Source organism: Cottoperca gobio, chromosome 7 (genome assembly GCF_900634415.1).
Source record: "Cottoperca gobio chromosome 7, fCotGob3.1, whole genome shotgun sequence".
Classification (NCBI taxonomy): Eukaryota; Metazoa; Chordata; class Actinopteri; order Perciformes; family Bovichtidae; genus Cottoperca; species Cottoperca gobio.
In genome coordinates, this window is record NC_041361.1 from 2,930,778 (window position 1) to 2,945,857 (window position 15,080).

General features: G+C 41.0%; 1 protein-coding gene and 1 long non-coding RNA gene across 2 annotated transcripts in view; one reads left to right on the forward strand and one right to left on the reverse strand.

Moving 5' to 3' along the window:
- Positions 1 to 15,080, forward strand: part of syt6a (synaptotagmin VIa) — a 53,274-nt gene that overhangs the window by 34,042 nt on the left and 4,152 nt on the right. Inside the window, exons 2-5 of the mRNA XM_029436688.1 lie at positions 4,619 to 5,009; positions 6,356 to 6,917; positions 13,355 to 13,475; positions 14,386 to 14,557. Coding sequence (XP_029292548.1) covers positions 4,619 to 5,009; positions 6,356 to 6,917; positions 13,355 to 13,475; positions 14,386 to 14,557 — 1,246 coding nt within the window. The remainder of the gene's footprint in view (positions 1 to 4,618; positions 5,010 to 6,355; positions 6,918 to 13,354; positions 13,476 to 14,385; positions 14,558 to 15,080) is intronic.
- The window catches only part of LOC115011461 (uncharacterized), a 36,750-nt gene that overhangs the window by 20,291 nt on the left and 1,379 nt on the right, over positions 1 to 15,080 (reverse strand). The window contains exon 2 of the long non-coding RNA XR_003832585.1: positions 7,413 to 7,534. This is a non-coding gene — a long non-coding RNA (uncharacterized LOC115011461). The remainder of the gene's footprint in view (positions 1 to 7,412; positions 7,535 to 15,080) is intronic.

The following is a 15,080-nucleotide window of genomic DNA, read 5'->3' on the forward strand; positions in this document are numbered from 1 at the left end:
GCTTCCCCCCCGGTCGTAGATCCCCGGCCTGGAGACCTGCACGCCATGGTGGGAGTTTTATCCCTTCTGCCATAGCCTCAAACAAACACACCAGTATATCTATTATTGCTGTCACCAAATGAGTGAACTGGGCCCAACATACCATGCATGAATCTTTAAACTTTATATAATACATTTAGTGTATTCAGGTCGTCTCAAAACTGACATATTGGCTACTTGATACTTGAAACGAATAAGACAAATCACACAACCCTTCCCCCTAATCATTTTCATACTGTCCCTTAAAGGACAATAAAAGCCCCTGCCTTCAGCTCACTGTATCAAAGCCTCTATAGTGCGTCTCCATCCCACTGCAGCTGTGATTACTGCATAAAGCAACACGTGTCTGTGACCTGTGTGTACCGTCTTCAGAAGAGGAGTACATTTCACACCAGCAAACAGGGAGCGTGCATATTCTCTCTAATGACTGGGTTACTATGGAAACCAGGTTAGAAAACACCCCCTAGGCTTCACTTTGCTCTTCGACTTTAAAAAAACAACAACCTTGATTACATTTGTGCACAACTGAGAAGCACCAGATCACGTCTCGCCGAGTTTCGGTGGGACGAGCGGCACTTGGCGACTGAATGGAACAGAGTTGCGCAGTGGCAGCCGGGGGAGGACGGCCACCGGTTGCTTGCTGCGGAGCTCGATGTTGCTCAGCTTTGTGGGAAAGGGTAAGCATGTCACAACGTCTTTAGAGCACCGGAGCTGTCACCGCATCCACGCAAGTCACCCAGCTCAGAGGTCAATACCTGAACGTTTTTTTTATTCTTCTTTCACACAGCGGTTGCCCCACTTCCTTACACTTTGCACCTGGCCCTTGAGATCCCACCTGAAGGAGGTTGACGTTGACATTGAGTCAGCGTTTGAAGTATTGATCATGAAAGGTATTTTCAGCTTGAAAGGAACAGAAAATAGCCGTTTGATTGACTGCAGAACAGCGTTAGTTCACTCCTTCACGGCGTGAGTGTGATCATTAATAGTGTGCTAAACTCTGAGGTCAGTTAAGTCCCATGCTGTCAGGTCCAGCGGAAGTAATAGTTCACACGGCTCCGCTCCATTACCCATCTGTCTGGAGAGGAAGAACAATGGCTTTTAAATCACTCTGTTTCTCTTACATTCATGCCTCTCTCTTTTCTGTCTCACTACGTATATCTGCATCATTAGCTCTCTGCATGAGAGCAAGTGTCGCCTTCTCAACACTGGAAGGTAAGAGAAGGAATGAGAAATCAACACTTCTATTTTTGCAGTCATTATGGTGGAAATTAGTTACTGTACTGCAGGTGTCGCAGTGCTGCAGTTCTCTCATTAACCTTTTCACACTGAACAAGATTGATGACAGCTGCTGTGGTTATCATAGAAACGGTCATAAGGGTTAAATCACAGATTCTTTATCAATTATGTCATCTGTCATACAAAATGCAAAAGTTAAACAAGTAAGTTTGCAGCTGTGATGCGACTCATCATGTCTGCAAGTCTGCTTTCACACGTCTTTTCCTGTGTTAGTGGTACTTTGATACAGAGGTTTTCAGACTTCACGCAAAGCTACTGCTTAAGAGACGGGTGCATGCCGATGTTCTACAGATGAGAGGGAGCTGGTTCCTGTAGTTTGGCAAATGGAGCTGCAGCAGAGGCTGTGAGACAGTTCATAGAGGCATAACTGAGTCACATCTGAACACACAAAGACATGATACACATGTTTTAGAGTCATTGTAACGTACACTTTCGGAGGGTTTCGTTATTCTTAATATCTATCGCAAAACAAACGTCCCTAAATCTGCTTAGAAATAAAACAAAAATTGCAGAACTTGCCTGAGAATCCTCACGTTTTTAAGTTTTCTTCAGTATCAAATTATTCGAGTGATAGTTGTATATATATTAATGCGTATATTACAAACAAGAACTGCTATTAGATAATTCGGCATTCAGCAAAATGCCAAAATACAATATAAATGCTAAAACAATGTGGACCACAGCATACCTCACTGAATTCATAGCAACATTATACTTCCTGCTTCCATCCCCTAAAGGATTATGGTTCCAAAAGTAACAGAGTAATTATCTACCAAATATAAGTAAGACATAAAATTGTCTTACTTATGCTTTAGTGGACACTTCATCTTGAAGAGTGCTGCTGCAGTGGTAAAAAAAAAAAAAGAAGCAAAACAAGCCAAAGTCTCAAATACACATTTCAATGCATTTTGTAACCAAAGGTTGTCACCACGGGTGCTCAGACTTCAGCACCGCAGCGTAGGATCTGCTTCAATTTGCCGTGACGGCGGATGAAGACTCTGCGAGCGACAGTCCAGTCAAGATGAAGCTTTATGGGGGAGCTGTGTGAAATTTCAGAGACATGGAGAGGCCAGGGCCGTGGACAGCTGAGAAATCCTTCTCAGGCATAAATCCTGCAGACTTAAATCCTGTCCGCCGCAGGGCTAAGCTATAAATTCATCGTAGTGGACACTCCATTTAGTTTGATTTTTAAGCTCCTAATTTGTGGAGTAAAATGTGGCAAATGTTTTTAAAGCCTTTTGGTCACCAAGTGATGGTGAAGACATAAATGTGGTAAACGTCATACAACAATTATTGTAAGTGAGTCATTGTGAATTTCAAGACCATTTGACATCAAATACCAGCGATGGGATTATTCTTATACTTCTGCTTTACCACATTTCAGAGGCAAATATTGTACTTTTCACTTATTTAACAGGTATAGTTACAAGTTACATTAACAGATTAGGATTTCTCACACAAACATGTGGTGACTTTATAGAATATGATCACAACCATAATGTAAAACATTTTTTAAATCCTAAATACTATTAGCAAAATGTACTTTTAGTATCAAAAGCAAAATAACCGCTGTTATTAAACTGATGAGTGTGTGAGCAGAAGTTTACCTGCTCAATGTGGAGCAAGTTTTAACTACTTTATACTGTATTAGGTAGTTTCCAGCGGTTCCCAATCAATAGGTTGGGCCAAAGATTCCCAAGATACATTGGGGGGTTTGTGAGATGATTATTGTGAAAGAAAAGAAGGTAAAAACGAAGGTTTGCTCCACAAATTTCTATTTATTTTTTGTGAGTATTCTCAAATGTTTGCTTTACACTGCTTTTTCGTAAGGCGTCCCAGGCCAAACATGTTGGAACTACTGGTTTATTCTTTAACAATGTTCTGGATTTTACAAGCCTATCGCATGCTTTTATTTCATTTTGTTAATGTAAAATAAGTAGTAACTGGCTGTCATGTGCAGTACAAGTACATACAAGTACAGTACATGTGCAGTACAAGTACATACAAGTACAGTACATGTGCAGTACAAGTACATACAAGTACAGTACATGTGCAGTACAAGTACAGTACATGTGCAGTACAAGTACAGTACATGTGCAGTACAAGTACATACAAGTACATACAAGTACAGTACATGTGCAGTACAAGTGCAGTTGGTCCCTGTACTGTAGTCGACTAGAAGTATAACAAAAATTGTACTCAAGTACAATACTTGAGTAAATGTACATTGCACTACTGTTGATACTATAAGCACATTTCACTGATAATATTGTCATGATTTTGAATGTTTTGAGTATTTTTCCACTTTGGTTTTACAGATCGGAACACTTTTTCCACCACTCATTTTCCATATAAATCAAATGTATACTCTACAAACCTATCCACAATTGCAGGCTTCAGCACTTGTCAATGCTTCTATTGAAGTGAGAGAGGCTTAAATTAAAGGCTGAGGCGTGTAAATATTAGAAAAGAGCTAATTCAATGTGCCTTGAAGCAGCGTCCTGCTATCTCTGGAGTGTTCTGTCGGGACAGGAGTTCAGGGAGGCTCTGACGGGCCACAGAGACGCTCCTCGGTGTGAGTTATTGTAGATAAATCAAAACCAATCAGGGTTGTGGGAAAGAAACACTCCAGCAAAATTGAGAGAATTAAATTCAATCCCAACCAGAAAGCGTGGAAAACATTCCAAGTATCAGGTGAAGAAATATAATTACTTTAAATCAAGAAAGGACTCTGACAAGAGTCCCAAACGGGCGAAAGCCAGGAGATACGGTCCTGTATGTTTTCTGTTTTTGTTCTTCTCCGCTTCGGTCCGTGCGAGTGCTTGCACAGTGCTTGTCAGCATTCCTGAATCGTCCTCAGGTCTTTGCATGCTGCTTGTTCCCATCTGATAACTTGCTTCTTGAGTATTTAATAGAATATATATTTTCCACATAATTTGTCAGACTACAATTACTTTCACACGTAATGTCATAGAAAAATCCTCTTCGTATGTACGTGATGCATAATCACATTTGATTTTATTTATATTAATATGCTTTTCTTATCCCTCGGCTGAACTGGAGACTAATGGAGGTTACTTTAATATTTATGAAGCACATCTTCCAGTACACTTGGCTCGCTGTCTGTAGTCTAATATAAAACCCACTGATATAGAACCAGAAGAATCATGTCCTAATAGACTCTCTCTTTCTCTCTCTCTCTCTCTCTCACACCCTTGTAATCACCATCTGTTTGTCCATATTGTGTGTTGTGCCGTCGCTGGACCCCGTGGCTCGTCACCAGACGCTTCTTTTGGCCTCCAGCTCGGTGTGTTTGTGGTCTGCGGCCTGGCCCTGCTGGGCCTTCTTACATTTGTCTCCTGGAAGCTGTGCCCTGTGCCTCGGCGATCTAAGGCCCATTTCCCCAGTTCATCCCTCACCCCGGCCTGTGACCCAGAGGACTACCCGCTCGAGCCGCCTGTCCTTTTGCCCAGCCCCCAGCAGCCAGCGGTCACCATGGCAACAGAGAAGGTGAAGGACCCCATGGGTTCGATGGGTTTCCTGGAGGCGGCGGTGAAGATAAGCCATACATCTCCTGACATTCCCACCGATGTGCAGCTCTCCATGAGGGAGCACTTCCTGCGACGCACGCAACGCATGCAGAGGCAAGCCACTGAGCCGGCTTCCTCAACTCGGTTAGTCAGACACATGCATCTATATGTAACACTGTTTGATGGGGTTATTCATGTGTGAATATGCTTAGGGATACATACGAGCATGCATGCACGCACATTTGGAAGTTAAAGACATACAATCATGTGGTATAAAGGAACGCCTCACTCATTCATAGTTTATTTTAAATGAGGAGGCACCAAATACATTCAATATATCACTAATGGTAGAATCTAAGCAAATTTAGTCTCTACAATTTCATGTAGATTCTACAGCAATTTACAACACTGTAGAGTGTGTTGCCTCAGAGGCATCTCTTCGTAAGTCATGATGGTAAAGCTAATTATATGCGATTGCTACTTCATTAGGAATTATTGGAATGGAGGGGGCGGGGGACATTTTGCTGTAGTACAACTAGCAGAACTGCACAGTTTCACCATTTCAATAAGTGGACATCAGAAGTCCATTCTGCTTATTATGCAGCTAGACTTCAAAAAAGCAAATCTATTTATACTTGGACTAAAGCAGCAAACATGTCCATTTAGGGTCCTGACACAGCCAACCATCGGTCACCCCCAGGACCCTATTTGGTGCTCATTGGACTGTCACTGTGCTTTTCGTTGTTGTTGTTATTTCATACACTAGGGCATTTGTATCTTGATTTGATTTTCTTAAATGTCACCTACACATTTTATTGTGCCAATCCTTACACAAAACACCAGACAATCCCAGTGCAACGCAAAGAAATGCAAAACTAAACAGTGTAACAATGCAAATGCGACAAATTCGTATTCGGTATACGATGCGATAATGATACGATAATACTTTAGTGTCAGATCAGGAAATGTTTCTTTTATCATCACAGAAGCTCCATTTGCAACATCAAATATTTAAGACAAAAAACAAGGAAACAGACATTTAACATACCATTACACTCACTGTAGACAATATGTCCAAGACCCTTCAGAGTACATTTGATCTGGGATTTGACGTCAGTCTAACCTGATTAAATCTTGGGACCTTGTATCTGCGATTTGATGGTCACAATTCACATTCGCTGTTCAGGACAAGGTTGGGGTCAGAGACAATGTTGCTGGCCAGCCTCAATAGATTCCAAGCCTATAACAACACTGACCGTGGCATCAGACGAGCAGGAACAATATAAAAGCAGGCCAACTAGCTGTTGTCTTTCATCAATTCAAACTTTTACCAGAAGACGTCAGGTGATATGAGTTGACACAATCGGTCCCACTTTGTCAGCGATATTTATTTTGTTTTTATTTGCCCCGCTCGTCTTTACTACTTTGCAACACAAACCACAAGACATTCCCCGTCAGTCACTCTTTCTTTCCTTCTTTCTTCGCTGCAGGCACAATTCTTTCAAAAGACACCTGCCCAGGCAGATGCAGGCAGGCAGTCTAGACCTGGGAAATGACTACATGGTGGACAATGACGAAAAACCCACAGGCATCGGTCGCATCCAGCCAGAGCTCTATCAACAGAAGACCCTGGAATCGGAGGATTCGTCCAAGAACGGTAGCAGCAAAAACTGTGGCAGGATTAACTTCTCTCTCAAGTACGACTACGAAAACGAGGCCCTCATCGTCAACATCCTCAAGGCAGCAGACCTGCCTGCCAAGGACTTATGCGGCACATCTGACCCTTATGTGAAGGTCTACCTGCTGCCCGACCGCAAGAAGTTCCAGACTCGCGTCCACCGGAAGACACTCAACCCCACATTCAATGAAAGCTTCCAGTTTCCTGTGCCTTACGATGAGCTGGCGATCAGGAAGCTCCATATGAGCGTCTTTGACTTTGACCGCTTTTCACGCCATGATATGATCGGGGAGGTGGAGCTGGACAACTTGTTTGAGACATCGGACCTCTCCAGGGAGACTAACATATGGAGGGAAATCCAGTATGCCACCAGTGTAAGAATCTATCGTCTTTTTCCGTTTGTTCTAGATTCAGTTTCAAATGTTCAGATTGTATAGAGACGCTTGTATTGAATAAGTCTCTCATAGACTAGTCATTTCATGAATACATTACAATCTATGTTGATTACATTTTTAACCAGGGTCATAGCTTCTAATGGGCAAACTGAGGTCATGTCTACTGGAAATTTGGAGGGAGGGTTAAGCCGGGCAGACACTGTACAATTTCTGTCAGAAAGTTTTCCTGTTGGACGATCAGATGGATTTCTGGCATGTCTGAATCTTTGGGAAACTGCGTGTTTGAACTCAGAACCAGGTCTGTTTCTGGCACAAAGTCCCACTGTTGTGTTATGAGAATAACTGGCAATCGGCTCTTCATTAGTGTTTAGGCTATGTTCACTTTCTAATATAAAATGTGTCTGACAGAAGAGCTGTAATGCCTAAAGGAAGGAAATTGAAAGGCTGGCTGGCAGTGGGTTCTTTGGGGCTTACCGTGAGTTGGCATCAGCGGCTCAAGCACAGGCCTGGAGGGGCTGCAGGTAGTCGGCTTGACAGTTGTCAGCAAAGAGAAGGAGGCGAGATGAAGGCTCTCAGCAGATCATCAAAGCTACCAGCTAGACAAAAGGACAAAGGAAAGTGACAATGTTAGTTTAATATCATTTGATGAGCTGTTGTTGTCATTCTTCACTGTGATTGGCCCAGCTGTTTCAGAGCAATGAGACAGACACAGATGCGATTGGCTAAGAGTTTATTAAACATCACACCATCCGATCTACATTCAACTTCATCTAGCCCTTTCGCACCTTGCACTGTTGCACATACATGAACCAAAATAGCACGTACCTTTGGAGACGCTCGCATACTGAGTGTTGCGGTTGTGCTATACAAATAGGCCCCAAAATGTCACTACTGTTTTCACTACTTTAAAAGGCCAAAACCTAAGTAAAGCATTCAGTAGTCCAACTGAATGTTCTTCCTGTCAGTGAGCAGCGTTTCAGCATACTTATGTAGGGAATAAAAATGTCAAGAAAGTATAATTAAACAGTGAACTCAGTAATTAAAAATTAAAAATTCAAACAAAGATTACGAGACCTTCTAAGTGTCTGCTTAACATTTTCTAAAGGGGGGCAAGGGGTGCGTTGAGGGAATTAAAAACTAGGCTACAGCCCTGTAATGTGAATAAAATGACTACAACTGCATTATCGTCATCATCATTAAAATGCATTATCCAGAATCAGATACATAGTTTGTTTTTTCTCTCCTCCAAAAACATAATTTTGACTTATTAAAATACATAAAAGGGACTGGCTGCAGTCACGAGGTGTTAACATCTCAAACATAAAAGGGTATTTCTGACTCACAGCTCCCTCATGCAATACTTTTTCTATTTGCTTTGTTACTTGTGTGTTCCACATCGAGGCACCATGTTAGACACCTCAGAGCCTTCACCACGTTATCACCTCCACAGAGCCCTTTTATCTGAGAGTCTCCCCTCCTCCAGTTTTTGAACTTGAGCTTCTTCAAGGGTTGTTCAATAATCTCAACATTATTGCTTAGGAGGCAGAAACAGTAGACAGCCCTCTCCTTGGCACACAAACCTTATTGAACCACCAAATGATTTCATGACAAAATGCCTTGCTCACATTAAATTCAAGATTGGCAACATAAAGAATGCAAAGATGGTGGGGTTCAGCAGAAAGCAACACAAAGCCGAGTGCAATGCAAGTGTTGGGTAAGATAAAGACGCTGCTTTATAAATACTGCTAACTCTTAATGAGCGGAAGAGACGACAGTAGTGAGCAAGAGGGAGAAGGGGTGAATTAAAAGAGCCAGCTGCCTTTCTCAGTTCATAGATCAAGGAGCGATAATCATCAATAACACCAATTTAGCGTTACTAAGATTAAAGAGTCGAGAGGAGTGTAGTATAGGCTGCTTATTGACTTCAGATTTCTCAGGCGTAGTCGATCTGAACAAACTCTTTTGGGAAGGTTTTTACATGTTAATCAGTGGCATGAATGGAGGAGATCATTTATCACGTAGAAGTGCCGAAAAACCAGGACATGATCATTCTTTGTAATAAGGCATTCATAGAGTGTAATAAATAAAACAATGAATGAAGTCGTTCACTTGACAGAGGATTTTAAAACCAAGAGTCTACACTCATGCTAGCAGCTAACTGCTCATGTCATCATGCTAAAGAGCTAGCAGGTTAAAGTTTACCATCTTAGTTCAGTGTGTAAGAATGCTAACACTTGCAAATTAGCACTAAACACAGAGTACAGTTTAGACTAAGTGAAATTCTGACCTGACGGTGGCGCTAGATGAAAGTTCATTCTAAAATGCATTAATATCTGTACCAAATTACATGACAATCCAGTAGCCTTGACATTTCCCTCAACTTAAAATGATCACCGTCTTAGTTTAGCGTGTTAGCATGTTAACATTGGCTAATTTGCACTACACAAAGTACAGCTGAGGCTGATGCCAATGTCATTTTAATAGCAATCAAGTCATAAACCAAAGTATTGGATTTACTAAATATTTAGATCTGATGAAGACGCTAGTTAAACAGAAGTGATGAACTAATTTAAAGGTGCAGATAGCGATTCTAATCCAAGAGGCCTTCCCTTTTTTTCCTTCAAATTAAGCAAATATCTCCTCACGGCCCATGAGCTGTCTGTTCTGCGTGTGCGCTGAAAAACACATTCTTTTATAGCCTGCATTTACGCTTCAAAAATCATAAAAGTGGTTTCATTTTTGAAGATTTTCTGCAATAATCCAAAATGGAAAAAAAAGGAAAAAAAAAAGAAAAGGAAAAAAAAAAGAAAAAAAGAAAAAAAAGAAAAAAAAGAAAAAAAAGAAAAGGAAAATGGAAAAAATCCCATTGGCTTTTTCTCGAGGGAACCAGTACAACCCTAACTTCCGGGTTGGCTTACAACAATACACATTTCACTGGATAAGTGAGGCGCTACAGTAAAGTTGAGGGGGGTCACCAAAGTCAGTTTTCTTCATCCTGTACAAAACGTAATTTTATGATGCATAATATTACAAGATGCACAAGATATAGATGTTTCCATCTGGACCAAAGTGGTGGACTGATCTGACAGCCGATCAACAGACTGACATCCCTCGAGTTTTGCCGCTGGATTATGATTAATGCCATACAGATTATCTTGACTGGCACCAAATCAACTTGTGTTTCTAGAAGGACAATCAAAGTGTCATTTCATGCTTTTACAACACTTGACATTTCTGCTGCGCTCTCACATTATGGCTGAACCTTCACACCCTTCAAACTAAATCTGTCATTTCCACATCAGAGAAAGACAAATTGCATGTGTTATGTGTGAAGAGACGTTAAGACTGCGGCGTTTGCCAATGAGTGGGGTTTCTAACCTACTCAAGTGATTAGAGGTCTGTGTGACCTTAATAATGTTTATAGGGAGATAACAGGACTCATCAGCTCAGTAGGGACTCCTGCAGGAGTGTCTAAGCTAATATTTTAGCAGGCAGGATGAGCTGGTCTAGTATAGTGATATAGAGCATAGAAAACATTCTCACATGAGGGATCTTGGTGAAAGAATCATGTTTCTAAGACTCATTAGCTCGTTGATAATGTTGGTAATTTGAGTGTGTTGAAGAGCTGAGTTGTGCATTTGATTTCCTCCCTGTAATTTGATTTAATTGTCTGTCATTGACTGATGATGATCACCTGGAAACATAATCAGAAGTTTTTTGATCATGTAATGGAACCTGCAATGAGAATAATGATTGCTTGTTTGGCAGACGTCGGCCATCATTTTTAGAATTAAACCAAAAGTTTCAAGGAGATACTGACAGCTAAATAACCTCAAGGACTTGAAGTGAAGCCCAGTTGTTCAGTTTCCTTTTCTCATTTTAATAGCGCTGCACTGTTGGTGGTGAAACCTGTGGCACCTTAACTTTGCTTTATTTTGTTGTCCACAGGTGCATCGGGGTAAAACACGGAAGTGTCAATTAGTTGTAATCTTCTTACAACATAACAATCTAGTCATCAACAAACGCTAGTTAGAAGCGAAGATTGATCTCATGTCTGTGCATTAATTATGGAGCTAGAGCCGGAAAGCAATTAGCATAGCCAAGCATAAAGCATGAAAGTAGGGAGAAGCAGCTAGCCGAGCTCCTTTTAAAATGTCTTGAAGTGTTCTTGTAGTTTATTTAATAAAACCCAGACACCCTCCCGCCGTTTCTTCTTGTTCACCTGCCACCCCCCCTCCCTTCCCCCGACGTCTGCACCAAATCGTGGATAATAAAGCAAACTGCGATACACAGACTTTGAACAACCCACATCTGCTTTCCTGCTAAAGTCTCCTTCTCACCTAACTCACCGACATGATCACACGTCTTAACGTGTTGAACGAGCGAGTGAGCAACCAAACAAACAGCAGACATAAGTACATCGCTGACGCCAGTTTGTAGGCTCGACAGCTAATTAGCTACAGCACAATAAACAGCATGTAAACGCACCTGCAAATGTCAATTAGGCCCTTTTAAAATGCTGGTGTGGCCCTTACTCTTAAATACCACTAACAACAGGCCGTCTGACCATGACATGTCCCCTGCAGTGTAAGACTGACTCTCTGGAAGTCTGCTAGCCGCAATCAATCAAACTCAAGACACTGACACGCCCCTTTAAGCCGGCTGAGACGAAAAGGAACATTTAATATTTTCCCCAAAGACCCGTTTTTTCTGTCAGCACCTCTAAAACTCACTATTTAACATCTCATTTGTTTAATCCTTACACAAAAACGGAAATGTAAAAACGTCAGCTTGCTATTCAGCTGTGTTGCACCATCCGCTGTAATGAAAAGCTTCTCTGTCAAAATATGAACAGCTGCACAAAAGAGGAATTGTTTGTAGAGAGTTACGAGACATGAGTGGATGGTACAAACACTGTACGTCTTGTGAATAATCTGTGTGAATTTATTAGCTCATTACCCACTGAGTTAATGACGGCAAGCTTGTTAGCTCAAAGCTTTTCCCTTCCTCAATAAAATCAAATTGTGTACAACCCCCTGCTGCTTTTCCCTTTAGATGTGCTGGTGTATTGAACTTTGGACAGAACCAGGCTAGCAGTTTCCCCCTTGCTTTTACTCTTTATGCTAAGCTAAACTAAGCTCGTCATCTCCATAGTTTTAATGTTGCAGTTTGTAAACACAACATTCAAAGTTCGCTCCTCCTCCCCGACTCAACGAGGGTTACGTTGCTCGCCAGCAGGTGAAAGCCAACCCCAGATTTAATCTCGTTTTGCAACGAGTTTTGTCCGTTTGGCGTTTTTCATTCTCCATTTGTGCACCTTACGATCTGGCACCTGGTCGTTACGTTTTTAATATAGGTCGGCGCCAAGAAAGGCATCATGAAAAGAAAAGAGGAAATTGAGGAAGAGGGCAGGGCATCTGCCACACACTTATGATTTCATACGAAATGAGTCAAAAACATTGTGGCATGTGACATGAGTGATGTCCATCTTCTCTAAATCTCTGCAAGAAAGCGTAGTATACCCAAACTGTCAAACTATTTCTTTAAAAAGAGAGTAGACCTTATTATTTGTATTGTCCTGTGTTACAAAATGACAATAGAACATATCTTCTAAGCTGCATTGTGCTCGACAACACACTTCATCCATTTGTCATTCAACACAGCTCACAACACACCTGCAACCCTCCTGTGTCTGCCCTAAAAAACAAAGCTGCACTTACCAAACAACAGAATAATGCAGTTCTTTTTCAAGCCAAAAATGCAAATAGAGGAGTTTCATTAGTTTGCATCATATTACCTCTTTTATTCACCTTTGTGTGCAGTCGTTGCTCTAATTATCTAGTTTACTCTCTCAACTGTGGGATTTAGATTTGATCATTTCTGGCAACAAGAGGCCATCATTAAACTTACCATGTTTTTGCAATTTCATAAAAGAGGGATAACAGATAGCCCAGTAGTACATTAAATATAAAGTGATTGAGCTCCACCTTTACCAGCTGCAACACTAAAGTACTTTAATGCAACACTAATTATAATCCAGTTATATAATATATAAGATTCTGAAATGGGCCATTTTGCTTAATGAGTACTTTTGGTACATGTTGATGCTAATACTTTTGTACTTTTACCTTTTGAATGCAGGACTTTTACTTGTAAAAACTATTTCTACAATACTTCTTTTACAAAGATAAAATATCAGAGTACTTTTTCCATCACTGGTCTTCTGTCTGCTTCACTGACTGTGTGCTCTAGCTTCTACAAAGAGCAGACTATAAAGAAAATATAGTACATATATATATATCTCAGAAACAGACCTCAAGCATGAGACACTTGTACTACGTGACTGTGGATCGAAGCATCTGTGTTGAATGTAAAACTGAAAGAGATTTTATTCCTTGTGTGTGTGTTTTTCACAGGAAAGTGTTGACCTTGGGGAGATCATGTTCTCACTATGCTACCTGCCCACTGCAGGCAGACTCACACTTACTGTCATCAAGTGCAGGAACCTCAAGGCCATGGACATCACTGGATACTCAGGTGTGTTTGCGTGACTCACTTACAGCTGTAGTGGGACACAATGAACGATCGCCCTTTAAATACCCAATTGTAAGCGGAGAGTCGTCTCTACATCTGCGTTCTGTTTATTTCAGCAGTTATTAATATTCAACACTTGCGATATTAAGACACTGTCAGCAAATAGTTGCAGGCGATCTGTTCATTCTAATAGACTGCTTTTCCATTCAGTTTTTCCCTCCAATACTGACATCACTTGTAATGTGTGACATTTATTGTGCATTAAATGCCACAGTTCAGGTGAATGTGGCATTTCTTTCCTCCCATGTTTAATGACATTTCAGGATTTTGATGTCGTGAGTTTCTAAGAGGTTTTAGCTGTCTGACATTATTTCATGTGCATCAGAAATCTGTAGCTATCAAATTGTGCCCTCGAGCACATTACGCTGCAATGCAAGCACTCTCGTTTGTCGTTTATAGGATGAGGGAAGCTTGCATTTGACTAAAACGTGGCATAATGGATCGTACGAGGCGATTTGCTACCGACAGATGAAGACTGAAAACAGCATTCATCAGGAAGCTTTCTCTGTCATGCAGTTTAAGTTATCTGTATCCTATCATCCTATGTGGTTACACGAGTCGTTGACTCATCTACTTTATGCACATTCATAATTGGCAGGTCCGCCAGGGTTGCTCTTTAAAAACACACACACACACTGGGTGATGAAATCGGCCGCTTATGGCTTCATCTTCACGGACATTTTTGAAGATATTTTGACAGTCAAGGCGAGCTCTGTTCTTTAACATCCCAGGAGCCTGATCTTCATGCAAATTATTGCAGTTTTCTAAAGAAAATATGATGATATTTCGTTATCAGCAGTTCCTGTTTTGGATAAAGTTTCCGTCCTTCCTCTTTTCCCCTTACCGCCATTAGATCCCTACGTCAAAGTGTCGCTCATATGTGACGGGAGACGTTTGAAAAAGAAGAAGACGAGCATAAAAAAGAACACTCTGAATCCCACCTACAACGAGGCCATCATCTTTGACATCCCGCCGGACAGTATGGACCATGTCAGCCTGCACATCTCTGTCATGGACTATGACTTGTATGTACCTACAAACTTGACCCAAACTCTAACCACTCTTACGGTTCACCTTCACCGTGCAGAATGAATTCCTCTGTGCTCATCTTTTATATCTGATTTTAAGACGTGTACATAAGAGCGTGATTTCAAAACTAGTTTGGAGCCAGTCATGGTCCAATGTGCAACTTACGCTAGTGTGAAATTTGAAACCTACAGCTGACACAATGGACTTTTCAGTGAAGTAGGGAGATATTTTGTGACCAGTAGTGAAACATTTAAAATGAAAAAATTATGTAATTGTTGATTTTTCATCGAGGGAGAAGGAATAGATGTATTTTTTTTCCTTTCAGACACAAAGCCGATTATTATTATTATTATTATTATTATTATTATTAAGTCTGGAGCGGATCTTTAATTTAAAAAAAGATTTCGATTATCCCTCACTTTCTAAGGAGAGTCAGTTGAATTGTAGTTCCTCAGAGACAGAGTGCACTACAATACCTTTACAGCATGTGAAGCTATAACAGGAAAAGGGTGGATGCAG